This window comes from Aegilops tauschii, chromosome 4 (genome assembly GCF_002575655.3).
Source record: "Aegilops tauschii subsp. strangulata cultivar AL8/78 chromosome 4, Aet v6.0, whole genome shotgun sequence".
Classification (NCBI taxonomy): Eukaryota; Viridiplantae; Streptophyta; class Magnoliopsida; order Poales; family Poaceae; genus Aegilops; species Aegilops tauschii.
Genome location: NC_053038.3, coordinates 328065622 through 328080343, shown reverse-complemented (window position 1 = coordinate 328080343; position 14722 = coordinate 328065622). Strand labels below are relative to the sequence as shown.

The 14722-nt window shown below is 46.5% G+C and overlaps 2 protein-coding genes and 1 long non-coding RNA gene across 9 annotated transcripts; 1 reads left to right on the top strand and 2 right to left on the bottom strand.

The window, feature by feature from the left end:
• The first annotated feature begins 2695 nt into the window (after positions 1 to 2695).
• Positions 2696 to 4696, top strand: LOC109758412 (uncharacterized). The gene is made up of 2 exons (XR_005754468.2): positions 2696 to 3205; positions 4318 to 4696. It is a non-coding gene; the product is annotated as an uncharacterized lncRNA (long non-coding RNA).
• Positions 3455 to 7010, bottom strand: LOC141021312 (uncharacterized). Of its 7 annotated transcripts, none has more exons than XR_012182084.1 (4): positions 6246 to 7010; positions 5579 to 5727; positions 4088 to 4223; positions 3455 to 3978 (listed from the first exon to the last, which is right to left on the bottom strand). XR_012182084.1 is itself a non-coding variant. In XM_073496672.1 (3 exons), exons 1-2 carry the CDS (start codon positions 6697 to 6699, stop codon positions 5582 to 5584), a joined length of 600 nt encoding a protein of 199 aa, XP_073352773.1. In that variant the 5' UTR covers positions 6700 to 7010; the 3' UTR covers positions 3455 to 3975; positions 5579 to 5581. The 7 variants fall into 7 exon arrangements, 3 of the variants coding, with proteins under 3 accessions (XP_073352773.1, XP_073352772.1, XP_073352771.1); XR_012182087.1 differs by having other exon boundaries at positions 4088 to 4177; XR_012182086.1 differs by lacking the exon at positions 3455 to 3978 and adding an exon at positions 5400 to 5470 and having other exon boundaries at positions 3982 to 4223.
• A 1950-nt stretch (positions 7011 to 8960) lies between these two features.
• Positions 8961 to 14231, bottom strand: LOC109758409 (protein high chlorophyll fluorescent 107). Its single transcript, XM_020317262.4, has 8 exons — positions 13558 to 14231; positions 13205 to 13348; positions 12372 to 12677; positions 12211 to 12270; positions 11578 to 11823; positions 10506 to 10616; positions 9818 to 9994; positions 8961 to 9674 (listed from the first exon to the last, which is right to left on the bottom strand). The coding sequence occupies exons 1-8, from the start codon at positions 13903 to 13905 to the stop codon at positions 9228 to 9230; spliced, it is 1839 nt and encodes a 612-aa protein (XP_020172851.1). The 5' UTR covers positions 13906 to 14231; the 3' UTR covers positions 8961 to 9227.
• Between the last annotated feature and the right edge of the window lie 491 nt (positions 14232 to 14722).

Here is a 14722-nt window from a genome sequence, read left to right as displayed (position 1 = left end):
TGCAAAGGGCTTTAAGCAACGTTATGGCATTGACTATGAGGACACCTTTAGTCCCGTTGTGAAAGCTGCAACTATCAGACTTGTGTTAGCTATTGTTGTATCCAGAGGATGGAGTCTAAGGCAGCTAGATGTACAGAACGCGTTTCTGCATGGTGTTCTGGAAGAGGAAGTATTTATGAGGCAGCCACCTGGTTATGAGAGTAAGAAATTGCCACATTATGTCTGCAAGCTTGATAAAGCACTATATGGTTTAAAGCAAGCACCCAGAGCATGGTATTCCAGATTGAGCTCACAGTTGAAATATCTTGGCTTCATTGCTCCAAGGCTGACACATCCTTGTTTATTTATAACAAGGCAGGAGTAGTCATTTTTGTGCTTATATATGTTGATGATATCATAGTTGCAAGTTCTTCACAAAATGCTACTAATGCTCTTTTGCATGATCTGAGTTCAGAATTTGCCTTGAAGGACCTAGGAGATTTGCATTTCTTCCTAGGTATTGAAGTCAAGAAAACTCAAGATGGTATTGTGTTAAATCAGGAAAAATATATCATTGAGCTTCTGTCTCGCATGGGGATGAAAAATTGTAAGCCAATGCCTACACCTTTATCCTCCTCAGAAAATCTCTCAGCATATGAGAGTGAGCCACTTCAAGAGGAGGAGAGTACAAGGTATAGGAGTACTGTGGGAGCACTACAATATCTAACTCTTACACGTCCAGATATCTCATTTGTTGTCAAAAAGGTTTGTCAATATCTTCATGCACCTACTTCTGCACATTGGTCAGCTGTCAAGAGGATTGTAAGATATGTGAAACATACTATGGGAATAGGACTTCATTTCAAACGGTCTAATTTCTCTCTCGTGAGTGCATTCTCTGATGCTGACTGGGCAGTATGTAGTGATGACAGGAGATCAACTGGAGGTTTTGCAGTGTTCTTTGGATCTAATCTTATCTCCTGGAGTGCTAGAAAGCAAGCTACTGTATCACGGTCAAGTACAGAAGTTGAATACAAGTCTTTGGCAAATGCAACTGCTGAAGTCATTTGGGTTGAATCACTTCTTGAAGAATTGGGGATCAAGAAGAATCGTATCTCATGTTTATGGTGTGATAATTTGGGAGCAACATATCTGTCTGCAAATCCAGTATTCCATGCCAGGACAAAGCACATAGAAATTGATTTTCACTTTGTGCGAGAAAGAGTTGCAGCAAAGAAACTTGAGATTCGGTTTATTCCTTCCAAGGATCAAGTGGCCGATGGTTTTACAAAAGCTTTACCAGCAAGACCATTTGAAGAATTCAAGAATAATCTTAACTTAGGTTAGTTGAGATTAAGGGAGGCTGTTAGAATATATGTGTTGTAATCTCAACCTCCTTCCCTCTCTTGTATTCATCTCAAACTCCTCTTGTGTCATCTTGTACGCCAAGCCAAGGGCTGCGGTAGGAACGCTTGATATCTTTCACCAATATCTCTTGGCGATTTGATTAGTACCTGTGCATGCATCAAGAGACACCGCACTCCATGCTTTGATCAAAGCTTGATCTTCCAAGATAGTGTAGTTCTTCGATCTTTGGCTTTTCCCAGCTTTTGCTTGTGAATTCTCAAACGCTTCCGCTTCGATCTCCGCCAACTCGTCCGCACAACCATGATCGTCCACGCTGCCCTCCGTTTCATTGTAGTCGAAAGGTTCGAAAGGGGCTTGATCAATGTCAACCGCGTTCGTGTCCAACAAGTTCACGAACTCGGTTGTTGCATTGTTCGAACCACCGCTATAGCGAACGATAACAAGTCACGAGCTATCGAAAACAATGGCGAAAATGAAAGAGAATCACCAAAGTCCGAAGAGATATACCTTCCGGCCATTTCGTCGAACACCTCGCTCGCGGGGGGAGCGGCACCGTTGAACGACATCGCCAGAGCACCTCCTTGCGAGGGGGGGGGTGGAGTGAGAGGTTGAAGAAGATGGCTTCCTTGAAGTCGGAACCTTCCTCCGCTTTGCGGCCGCGGCCTTGCCGGCCTCCGCCGCCGCCGGCCGGGATTGCACATCGGCATTGGCGCCCGGAGCGCGGGCCATCGCGGCGGGGGCAGCCGGATTCCCGCCCTGCACAAGCACGTTGCCCTGCCGCTTGCGGGCAGGCGCGGCGTGTGCTTGGGCGACGCCGGCAGGGCCAACATGGCCGGCGATGAGATCCGCCCGAGGGGAAGGGGCGTGCGCGACCTCGACGGTGACGGGGGACAGCATGGGGTCGTCCATGGCGGCGAGGGACGGCCGGGGAGGAGCAGCCGGAGCTTTCGGAGGGGGGCAATGGTGGCGGAGGGTGCGGGGAGCGGGAAAGGGCGCGCGGAAATGTCCCCCCCCCCTCCCCCCCCCCCCCCCCCCCCCCCCGCCGCCGCCAAATCTCGCGCCGGATGGGGGTTGAGCTCGGGTCGGCCTCCCAGCCCGTGAAGATAGAGGTTGGGGGAGAAGATTTGCCGCGCCCTGCAAAATTTTTCGCGGACAGATGCCGGATGCGGGGTCTGGTCGTGCAGATTTTTTTGCCCCAACCCGCAATTTGGCAGTTATTTTGCGGGCCGGGGCGTTTTGCAGGGTCTGCTAGAGTTGCTCTAAGAATCACCCTCTCCGCCGAACACCCCCAGGGCCATCCTTCACGGGAAACACTTTCTATCAGACTTCTGATAGAAAGTGATAGAAAGCTTTCGTCAGACGCGTCCGGCGTCGTTGATTATATTCTAATCTCACTTCATATTTGACGCGAATCTCCCCTGCCGTCAATTACCCTTCAAAAAAAAAGTTACCCCACAATTTTAGCAGCCCGAGTAAATTTCGCCTGATTGAATCGTACCAACGACCTTGCCATATCAAGGGCGAGTAAATCTCGCCTGCCAAATCCACCCACCCCACCCCATCTCGAATTCCACGAGCTCGCCGAGCTCGCTCATGGCGACGGATGCATCCACCACCACCCTCGTCTGCACCAAAAGCTCGTGATGACTACAACTACTCCACCTCGCCAGTGCAGCCTCTTATCCCTTCTCCATCGATCCCTGATCTCAATACATACCGCATGACCTGCTCGGCAAAGAAGCACCGTGCGAATTCCTGATCTCCCCCCGGCTGGCCCTGCCCCTTCACCATCCCTCCTACCTCGTTGGTGCACCACATCGGCTCGGCAAAGAAGCTGCGTGCGAATCCCAGCCCCCCGGTATGTACAGACATGACCTAGGGTTCGATCCATCTCTTCCTTGGTTCGTCACTTGATTTGATTTTGCATTACTTTGGATGCAATGCTTGCTTCGATTAAATTTGTTGAGTGCATCTATGTTATACCCGATGTGCAATGGATCACTATGCCATCTACGAATTTTGGTTCATTTCTTATGCAGATCACAATAATCTGATTCCCAATGTTGGCAGTAATATTAGTTATCGACATGATTTAAAATTTCCAGGCTTCCATGAAACTATATATTTGTTTCCAAACTAATATGTTTGTGCTTAGTTAGTATAGTACTCCCTCCGTTCCGAAATAATTGTCGCTGGGGGTATCGTTCCGACCAGGTGAAACAGTGTGAAAGTACGATACTACCCCAGATTTGAAATCGATCGGGAGGCGTCTTCCTCCGTCCTCCCCTCCGCCAGGCTTCTCCGCCGTCGCTGCTCCCTTTCGTCGGGCTCCTCCGTCGTCCACATCTCCGGCGTCCTTCCCCGCCGCGGTCCGCAGCTCCCTCGCCGGCCGGCCGCCCTTCCCCGCCGTGGTCCGCAGCTCCCTCATCGGCCGCCCTTCCCCGCTGCGGTCCGCAGCTCCCTCGCCGGTGCCCTTCCCTCCGGCTGCCTGCTCCACCACAGCTTCGGATCCTTCGCTGCTGGTCACAGATCCTTCGCCGGCCGCCTCCCCCCACTCCAATCAAGAGCTCGAGGTCAGCCGCTGCGCTGTCCACTTCTGCTGCTCCTCTCCACTCCAATCAAGAGAATCTGCAGTTGATCCAAAAAACAGGTCAATTGATGTCAATTTGATTAACTAAATCATCCAAAAACCAGCATGATAAGTCCATATGCTGTTTGACATATGTGTTTGACATATCTGATTTGATTCTGATTCCACTGGCAAATCAAGACGTCAAGTGTAGTGACATATATTCAGGCTGTGCCTCCCTTTGTTAATGTCAGTAGTGCTCTGTTAGGAATAATTTTGCGAGTGAGTGTGCTTAATTCTTTGTTAACTGAAAAGAAAAGAAAAGTGGAGTACATCAGCAAGTTTATGTGCTAGTCTTAGTTTGTTTGCTGCTACTGAAACTGTTTTTTTATTCTGTGCAGCTATGAAAAGTGAAGCACTCCAGCAAGATTTGCATCTGGAATTTTGCTTGTTGGCTGTGATGCTTGCTGTACTCTGTTAGTGCTTGCAGTAGTAGCAACAGGCAAGAGAGGAATGTGAGTAGTGCTCTGTTAGTGCAATTTTGCTTGAGTGAAATGCTTGTACTCCTTGTGTTAGTACTGGAGTAGCATAATTTGTGTTCTTGGCTTTCAACTCTGGAATAAAAATTTAAATCCAATGTACAGTTGCTGAAACTTTCAGTACAACAGGGAGTATTCTGAAACTGTTCAGTACTCCAGGAACCTATTTTACTCCATTTTGTGAGACTTGTATGTGTAACTCCATTTTGTGATCATTTTTACTCCATATATTTTTTCTCCATTTTGTGAGACTTGTATGTGTAACTCCATTTTGTGATCATTTTTACTCCATATATTTTTTCTCCATTTTGTGAGACTTGTATGTGTAATTCAAAAGTTTCATTTGCTTGTGTGGAGTACTCCATTTAAATGAAAGAGAAGAGAAGAGAGTAGTAGGAGAGAAGATGAGTGAATTTAGAGATGAGAAGATAATTTAGAAAAGAAGAAAACAAGCAAAGTAGTGGGAGAGGAAAGGAGTGGGAGAGGAGAGGAGTATGGAGGGCACAAGGGAAGTACTCCAATAAACCCTACACTAAACTACAGATGCAAGAAGAGAAAGAGAAGAGCGAAGAAGAGAGAAGAGAAGTCCTGTAACTGAAAAAGTTTCAGTTAAGTAACTGAAAAATTCAGTTAATGAACTGAAACTTGCACTAAACTACTGTTGTCCCACACTACTGCTGTCCTACTATACTGAAGAGAGAAGAGAGAAGAGAACAAGGAAAGTAGTGCTGCCACTCCTACAAGCACCACAGGCAACAATTGATTATGATTAAGTTGGGGTCTACTCCAGTTAAAGTTGGAGTACATGAGTATTTGACTGGAAGACAAGTGAAGCTACAACATTGTACTCCAGTTAAATCAGGATACAGTAAGCTTGAATTTCAGGATACAGTAAGCCTGAATTTCAAGATAAAACACAAACAGAGTTCAGTATAAATAATCACAGGAGTCTTGCTTCAAAATGCGCAGGCAGGATTCTATGTTCGCAGGCAGGATTGTATTCGTAGCAGTTTCACTAAAAATAAGAAATATAAGAGCATTTAGATCACTAAAAATATAAGAGCGTTTAGATCACTTTCTTTACGGAGGGGGTAGTTGCTGCTTGCAAGGTGTCCTAAATTACCTGCTAGAATACCACTCTCTGCAGCCGCACACAGATGTCTTCACACGAGCAGATACCACACCACCTGAGCTTGAAAGAAACCTGACAGTATGGTGTCTTCATTTGCATATGGAAGATAACACAACACAATTGGCATATCAATTGTACTGCAAGCACCAAAGGTTAGGTAGATACTGAGTCAGTGGTGTGATGATTATCCTAAAACTGAATGCAATAACGACAAAATGTACAGAGAACAGAATTCAAAATATGTCGCTTATTCACCTTCAGCTAGCTAGCTTACCCAAACAAAATTCAGAATCACTTCGAGCAGAGCCAAAAGCCCATATGCGTTCATCAAATCACTGTACAGACACGGGGGAAAAGGTGCAGAAACACTGAACCACAGAGCCAGCAAACAAAAATAACAGGGCACACAAGCAAAACCAAAAAATCCAGATGATAACTGAACTCCATTTTACAACTGCATAACCGTGCTTCATTTTACAACTAGACCACTGAAAAATCACAAAGCAATCAAGCAGCAAACAGAGGCATCGGATGATAACTGAACTTTCCATTGCCATTTCATTCCAGCATCGGGACAGACAAGAGGACACATCATATCAACACAAACAAACAGAAGCACCCAGCATCATCTCTGAAATTTACAGAAATTTACTCAGTGATGTGCAGGCCAGCGGCGGGCGTGAGGTAGTCGGAGATTCCTTCTCCGGCAACGTCGTCTCGGCATCCCACACGGCGCGGTCCTCGCGGGACTGCACGAACCCGTCGCCGGCGGTCCTGCTCGTCGTGGCCGTGTGGCTGTGGCTGCTCCTGTCGGCCAGCGGCGCGCTGGCGGACGGCGGCAACGGCACGGTGTGCATGTGCATGGGCCCGCAGTGCGTGCCGCCGTGCCCTGTCCCTGGGACGCCGACGCCGACGACGTCGCCGACGCAGTTCCCCTTCTGCCCGCAGAGGCCGCCGGAGGTCGGGCCCTTCCCCTCTGCAGCGAGCCGGAGGTCCCCGCCAACCTGAGGAAGGTGGAGCAGCCGCGCTTCAGATCCAGACGCCGTCGCGCCGAGCTCCCCCTCCCGCACCACGATCTCCACCTTGGCCTCCTCCTCCCGCTGCTCCAGCATGGATCGAGTACCGCCGCCCACGGATCGAGCACCGCCGCCCCCGAATCGAGCACCGCCGTCACGAATCGGGCACCTCAGCTGGTAAAAATGTCACCTTTCACCGACGAGAGGGAGGCGGGTTGCTAGGGTTATGGGTGGTGAGGTGCAAGACTGCGGTGAGGAAGACGCCGACGAGAGGGAGAGGGTGGCGACTGGCCGACGAGAGGGCGAGCGGTCGGGGTCGGAGAGAGCGAGCTGTCGGGGAGAGAGAGAGCGAGTGGTCAGGGAGAGAGTGAGAGCTGCGAGCGGTCGGGGAGAGAGCGCGCGGGAGGGCAAAACGGGAAAGCGAAGAAAAATCGCAACGTGACGCTCGGTACACTAGTTTTCCCCGACCACAATTATTTCGGAACAGAGGGAGTATGTAGCATAAATAATGCTATGCAGATGCTTCTAAACTTTAAAAAAATTCTGCTTCCAAATGCTTAAAATGGTAATACAGATCAATCTATATGTTGGTGAGTCAAAATATCCCTCCCTTGCTGGCCAAATATTGTTCATTTTGCTTGAGTTCTATGCTTCAATTTGAACTCTGTGTATAACATATCTTGTATGTATCTTGTATATAGCATATTTTCATCCAACCACAGCTGCTACAGAATATGATTGACAAAGCTCTAGGTCTTCCTCCAGGTTATAGGCATGTGATTCTCACAACCAAGAATGAACCACCACCACACCGGGAGTTCTATACGATTGTTCGAAGCATTGTAGTTGTGGAGTTCTTCTCCTTCTCTCTTGGATTTCTTCATCAGATTTTGCTAACTCCGACGCATGATTATGTACTTCAATTGCAGGAAGCACATAGGAAGTTAGTAAGAAGAAGCACCACGCCTCTGGGTAATAGGGTAGTTTGCCAATCGACCCTGCGCGGGATATTTCCATTGTTCGCAGCACTTTAGTTCTATAGTTCTTCTCCATCTCCCTTGGATTTGTTCATTAGATTTTGCTAACTTTGGCGCATGATTGTGTACTCCAATTGCAGGAAGCACATAAGAAGTTAGCAAGAAGTAGCACGGATGTCCACGTGGCGACGTTGTAAGTGACAGGGTCCTCGCAATTCGTGTCATCGTGATAGATGGGTTGATGCTTCCTACCACGCAGAAGCAAATCCTATATTTAACGGAGACACGCGTTCATCATTGTGGAAACATTCCCCATGTTATTTGAAGTGATATTTTTCTTATTCTTTGTAATGAAACAAAACTATATTTGTATGGAAGCAATTCACTAGTCTATGAAAAGAGTATCATAATGATTTGGATGCAAAAAATATGTATATATATCTGGAATGAAGACTTCATTTTTCTTGTACGAAAGCAAATTCTGGTTTATTTGGATTCAGATTACAAATTGGATGGAAGAAAATGCTCATTTCTTTGGATGCAAATTCCAATTTCTATGGAAGAAAATGTTTTTTTATGCAAATTCCAATTTTTTTGGAAGCAAATTACTATTTATTAGGATGCAGATACCAAATTCTTTGGAAGACGACTCCCAGTTTAATTGGTCTAAAGAGTCCGTAACAATGGTGAAAAAAGGTTTGATGGAAGCATGAAATTGTAAAGTTGGAAAATAAATTGTCCTTAGACAATGCAAAATAAGGTGTCCGCATTGTCCTTAGACAATGCAAATAAATTGTCATGTTGGATACAAATCACACCAAATTGAAACAATCTCCGATTGTTATGGAAGCAAATTTTCTAGCCGGTAGAAGCAAAATGAATTGGTATGCTTTTAACTGTTAATAGAACATGCATGGTGCTTCCCATCATGGAAACTGACCAATAGATGCACCCGGTTCGTGAGATGCATCGTTTCCCCTAGTAGTACAGATTTGGTAGCAAGGAGGAAGCATTAAGAAGGCAATTAGTGCTAGGGAGTAATTGACGGAAACAAATCATAATTAGTGCGCCACATGCAAACCACCTAGGCCCACTTTTCTAATCAGATGTTCCAGGAGACTTCAATCCAACAATGCAGCACTAGTCTAATGGGAAGGCAGCTATCAGTAGTCTGATTGCTAGCGTTGCCCGTCCTTCACTCAGACGCACAATCGAAACCGACTGAAGTCAACTTCAGGACCACAATGGGATGAGCTCAACGCTCCGCTACGGATTGACTTGGCCCTTTTACTAGGCTCCAAGGCATGATTAAACGGAAGATGGCCAATGCTGGCGCTCCTCCGAGACATCGAGTGGCATCTATCTGGAGAGTTAGACTACTTGCAGAGAACAAATGCTGTAACCACACTGACTGATGGGCTTCTATACACAGCTACACTGCTTCTCGAGCAGCCTCTGACAGAACTACATACACAATGGGCAAGTGACTGCTAATGTCAGCATCGGGGTTCTTATTACAGATATGCACAAAAATGCACGTGCTACTTACTACTATCTCTCAGGCCACGGTACCTGTCAGTGATCACTCGATGGCTGTGCACGGTGGACACGGCAACAACTGCTGCTAATGCTGAACGGAAGGAGGAACTACGGCACGGGGAGAAGAGGGAGAGGTTTCCTGGTCAGCCGCCGCTTCCTCCTCTGAGAAATAACTCCCTTGGGATCAGAGCCCTCTAGCACAGCGTCTAGCTCCGCCGGGTCCAGGGCCAGCCTCCTCCTGATGAAGCCATCCACGTCAAAATCACTCTCTGCCTCCCGAGTGTATGCAGCACGGCGGTCCACGATGCTGTCGAGGTTGGGAGTGCTTGAACCTTCAGCCGTGACGCCGTCGAGGTCAGAAGTACTTGAACCTTCAGCTGTGGTACTCGCGGAGGGCTCTACACCTGCAGAAGTGCTCATGGTGGTACTGCCTTGCTGCGTCACTTGACCGGACGGTCGGTCCATGTTTAGGAGCTTCTTCACGCTGTCTAGAGCAGGATCGATGATGTCGAGGAAGCCCATGACCCAGGAGGCATCATCCACGACCTCGATACGCTGTCAGCATGGGGAATGATCAGTTTCATTGCCAGGGGTCTTCAAGCGGTAGGCTAACAATTGCTGCTAGCCTGCTACTAGTTGTTCATGGAGATGTAGGCACAAACACATGAACACAAAAGATATAGTTTTCCTGCACTAACCTGCTGAAAATAAAGGTCCCGTATTTCTTCAGCTCGAACTGGATCCCCCTGTTCCTCCTCTAGCGCCGCCCATGTCAGCCATGTCACCTCACTCTGAGAATTGATGTTCAGCGAAGACCTCAACAATCTTCTGGCAGCGGTGTAGTTACCCACACGCTGTTCTAGGACTCCCCAAGCCTAAAAAGTAGTTACCCACCGGCAATCCACGTCAGAGCACGGGTAGAAAATGGAAGATATAAAAGCTGGGAACAAGAGCGGGGGAGAATAGATAACAATAAATAAAGCAAAAGGAAAGCGAAATAAAAAGAAGGAAAGGTGGAGTAGGGGGGAGAGGAGGCTTTCGTCCTCGCAAGAGGAACTGGTCGCACGTTGCGTCCGTCTCCAAGATTCTCTGGGATGGCGTCGTCCGAGGTGGTGGAAGACGAGGTGAAAGTAGTGCTCATAATTTAATGGTATGAGACAGTAAATGGAATAATGGCCAACATTAGGATCTAATCTTCAAATTGCTAGAATGAATGCAGTTTGAGCCTTCAGATCATGGATACAACAGACGCTTCACATACAAGCAAGCAGTCGTATTGGAGTATTTCATCAAAACAAACTGTATATATTCAACGGTGTGTGAGACGAAAAGGTATAACAAACACTTACACAAAGTATCAGATTTTGTTCAAGTGATATTCTTTACCTGAAGACAACGAGCAGCACATTCATTTGTTGAATTAACTGACAAGGCTCTTTGATAGAGTGACCTTGCAGTTCTCTCATTTCCTTCTTTCCACTCCATCCAACCCCAAGCCTATAACATGAAATGCTAAGTTTCAAACATAACCAAATACTGTAAAGAAAGCAACCCATAAGCAAGTACCATGTCAATTAGCTGGAAATAGCAAGGCACATCTAAATGTTGAATGCACACTGGCACAGATGTTTCTACCAAAATCAGGAACGAAAATTTATTTATTTATTTTTCTACCAAAATCAGGAACGATTTTTTTTGCGAGTAAAATAAATAAATATATTTTCGTTCCTGATTTTGGTAGAAACATCTGTCCTTCTAGTTGTTCATATCCAATCTTTTTTACTTCAATGTGACCAACAACATGCAAAACCTACAGATATTCCTGTGACCATATATATCTGGTTGACTGATCCCTACGCATGCAGGTGCATGTTACGCATTAGTAGAATAGCATGTGCCCACGTTAAGTGAAGCCAGTGAAGATGTGTGAGCGTCATGGGGCGTGGTGTGTGTGAGTTTATGCGTCTTGCGTGTTCTCTCTGAAAAAAGAAGAGAACATGCAACACCTTCCATAGTGGAAGTTAGGAAATATATCTAATTGCAACCAAAGGTAAAGTCTGCAGAAACTCAAAATATATCACTCAAGATCTTAAAGGACACTGGCTAAATAATCTAAACTCCAAAGGTAAAAGAAGGATATGGAGCACAACACGGAAGTACTAACAAAAGTGAAAACATATTCTGAACTCAAGGGATGCACTGGATATTCCATGAACCTTTCTATTCCCAAATGATTCAACTGTATATTTGCATAAAATAACTAGGACTTGCATGTTGCAGCTCTATTGTGAGAGGCACTACAACAAAGTAACGTCGGAAATTGACAAAATTGTATCTCCAGACAAAGGGAAAGGAGCATTAAAGCAAGGCATACAGACCAACTATAAATGAAGTTAAGCAAACCACATGGAGCTTAAATGATCAGATTAATAAAAGAGGTAAGTGTAGAAATTCTTACTATCCAAACTGGTTGGTGCCTTGGATCAATCTGAGATGCCTTTCTAAATAATACACGGGCAACATTTGGAGATGCACAATTGTATTCCAGCAGTGCAAGCGACTGTAGAATTACAGGGTCCCTAGGGTTCACAGCATGGCCAATCTTAAGTAACTTCCTTGCTTTGTCAGTGTTACCTTGATTGGCCTCAAAGAGTGCCCAGACATGCCACGAAAATCTGTTCTTGGGACTAGCCTGGACAGCTTTCTGCACAGGAAAACCAAAGTTACTTTCTGTCACGAACTTGATTTTGTTTCAAGGAATGTGATAAATAATACGAGGAACCATCACGTGCAGATGTGAACCAACAGCACCATAGTATGACCCTAGTAGTGTGTTATAGTGGAATAACTGAAACTAATATAGTTACTAGTAGATCAGATCTTCCAACAAAAACCAGACAAATATAGGGCGAATCTACAATAATTCCATGGCTACTTGGAATTTTTTTCTACTTCACACTACCTCTTAAGACAAAAAAAAAAACTCTGAAGACACATGAACAAGCCTTAGAAAATTACAAGTATGAGAACCAAATCAGTAGAAAACATCAATGAGAAGTATGATTGTCTTAGAGAGGGAAAATAGTATTACCTCAAATAGCTTCCTCGCAATGGCATTGTTTTCTGCACGCATTTCTACCTGAGCCCAAGACTACTAGAAAATTGCCAGAGATAAGTTCACAGTTCAACACAAAATACAGCTTGCAATTTCCTTTTATGCAGTAAACAAAAAACTATGAAGCAAATACTTACTAGCCAACTTGCACAACTTTTTGGATTGCATTGAGTAGCTTGCTGGAATAAAGTCCGTGCTTGTTCAAAGCGCTCTGCTCTAGCTTCAAGCAAAGCAAGAGTCTGGTAAATGTACTCATTTCCTCCACAATATTTCAGACCTTTTGCAAGTAGGTTCCGAGCCTTTTTAATGTTTCCTTGCTTGATTTCTAAAATTGCCCACCCATGCCAAGCTGCGATGTGCTTTGCATCAGCCACAGTAGCCGCATCAAATAGCTCTCGTGCTCTTCGAATACTCCCACCCTTGCTTTCTAGCACTGCCCAGCACTGTAATTCAAAGCAAAAGGAAAACAATGACTTCTGCGTGTTTTATTGAATTTTTAACTAGATGACATAATTTCTAGATGTGTAAAACATACACATTGGGGTCAATGTGCAAGATAGTTCCAGCTGGGCACACCACACAGGCTTCAATCAAAAATCTCGAAAGACTTCCTACGTTTTCTAGCGGATCGTAACAATAATTCAAGAAATTATGTTCTGACATAAATAACATGCGTAAGTGGAAGCTAAATACTTAACAGTCGAAAAAATTGACCCTTATAGGTGCTCCCAGTGTATTCTTTTTCGTTTGAGAAACACCGAGTATAACATATAGACGAACGAATTATAGTTAAACGTAGTCAAATCCACGCATGACATATTAACATTTTTTTTTTTACACTTGGTATATTAAGATATTAAGATAACCGTATGTACATTATTTATGTTGACACGTAAGCCTCTACAGGACGAACCACATGTCTAATTTTTCTACTAGTCGGTTTAGCAAAGTGAGGTGATGACGTGCGAACCTGCCATATGTATGGATTTTCTCCCTGTGTGGCTTGGCAGCCCCTTTCATAAGCCACTCTAGCTTTGTCAAACCTCGACTGTTTGCTATATAGCTTCCCAAGCGCGACGTATGGGCGCCCGTCTTCAGGCCAGTACAACATACACTGGATCAGAAAGGGGTCGTCAGCTTAGAGCAACCAAACAATTAGACACTTGATCATCATTCTAAACCATACTAGTAGCATTTTAGAGCACAGTGTAGCCTCATTATCTCTTGATGTATTTCAGTGAGATGTCATACTAGTATTATTCTGGATGCATGCAGATGCAGCGCCTACGGAATTCCAGTGAATTATGCACTGTAGGTGCGCACCTTGTTGAGGAGCTTCTCGGCCTCCGCGAACTCGTACTTCCTGGTGTGCACCTTGGCGCGGTGGAGCCAGAGCTCGAGGTTGATGGGCAGCGGGCGCCCAGCCGTGGCGGCGGGCTCGCCCATGGCCGGCTCGAAGAGCGGGACCTTCTTCGCGATCTCCTCCATTCTCCTGTCGAAGGGGCCCTCCCCGTCCCGCTCGGGCCCTCCCCCTGCCGCGGCAGCGGCCGCAACAGGCCTCCCGCGGCGAAGGCGGAGAGAGAAGAGCGCGGCGGCGGATGAGGCCTTGGTGGTGGCAGGGCCCTGGAGGGGCGGGGGAGGCGGCGAGGACGAGAAGAGCCGCATCGCCATGGCGCTGGAGCCCGACGCGGTGCTCTGGTCGGAGCGGCGGGGCGGGCGAGGCCGAGGCGTGGCTTTGTGAGTGAGGGGGTGCGGAGTTTACGGGATTGCCCACGCGCGTGCGGTGCTGTTGACGCCGTGGGCGGGGCTGCGGGGGCAGAAGCGGGAGGCGGGGATTGGGGAGGCCGTTGGAGAGGCCCGGAGCGCGCCACGTCGCCGGGCAGGGAAGGTCAGTGTCTTTTGAGTTTCACCGGACCGGCAAAACCTCTCGGGACGAGTGCTTCGCCTCGGCTTGCGATTGGACACGAGGCGGGACGCCCGTCTCCTGTTCTCGTCGAAAGGAGAAGAAACAACAAATTACGCAAGGAAAAGAGAAGCGTCCCGTTTCTGCCTGTGATTGTGACCGGGGATGTACTATGAAACTATCAACATCTCTTTCTTTCTTTTTTTGTCTTTCGAAATGATCAACGTCTCATTTTTGACTCGCTGCGAGAGATATCACCAGTCCTGAGTTGAAAAACAAGGAAAACTTGCGGGTATGAATATGGATGATAATTTTTGACTCAAGTGATCTTTGCCCTGGTTACAGAGCAATCCACGCAAAATAAACCAGCATAACACTCGCTTAGGCTGCCAGTACAGCTTAATAAACACATGAAGAAACATAACCGCGGCAAAAACCATACTCTACTTTTAAAACTACACTGCAGTTAGGAGCCCAAGGAATGCATGCAAAAAACACAACCAAGACATGAAGCAGGCATACGGCAGCACACTACGACAACTCCACAATCGAACTTGTTGCTGTTCGCTGCGTGTTATTAGTGCT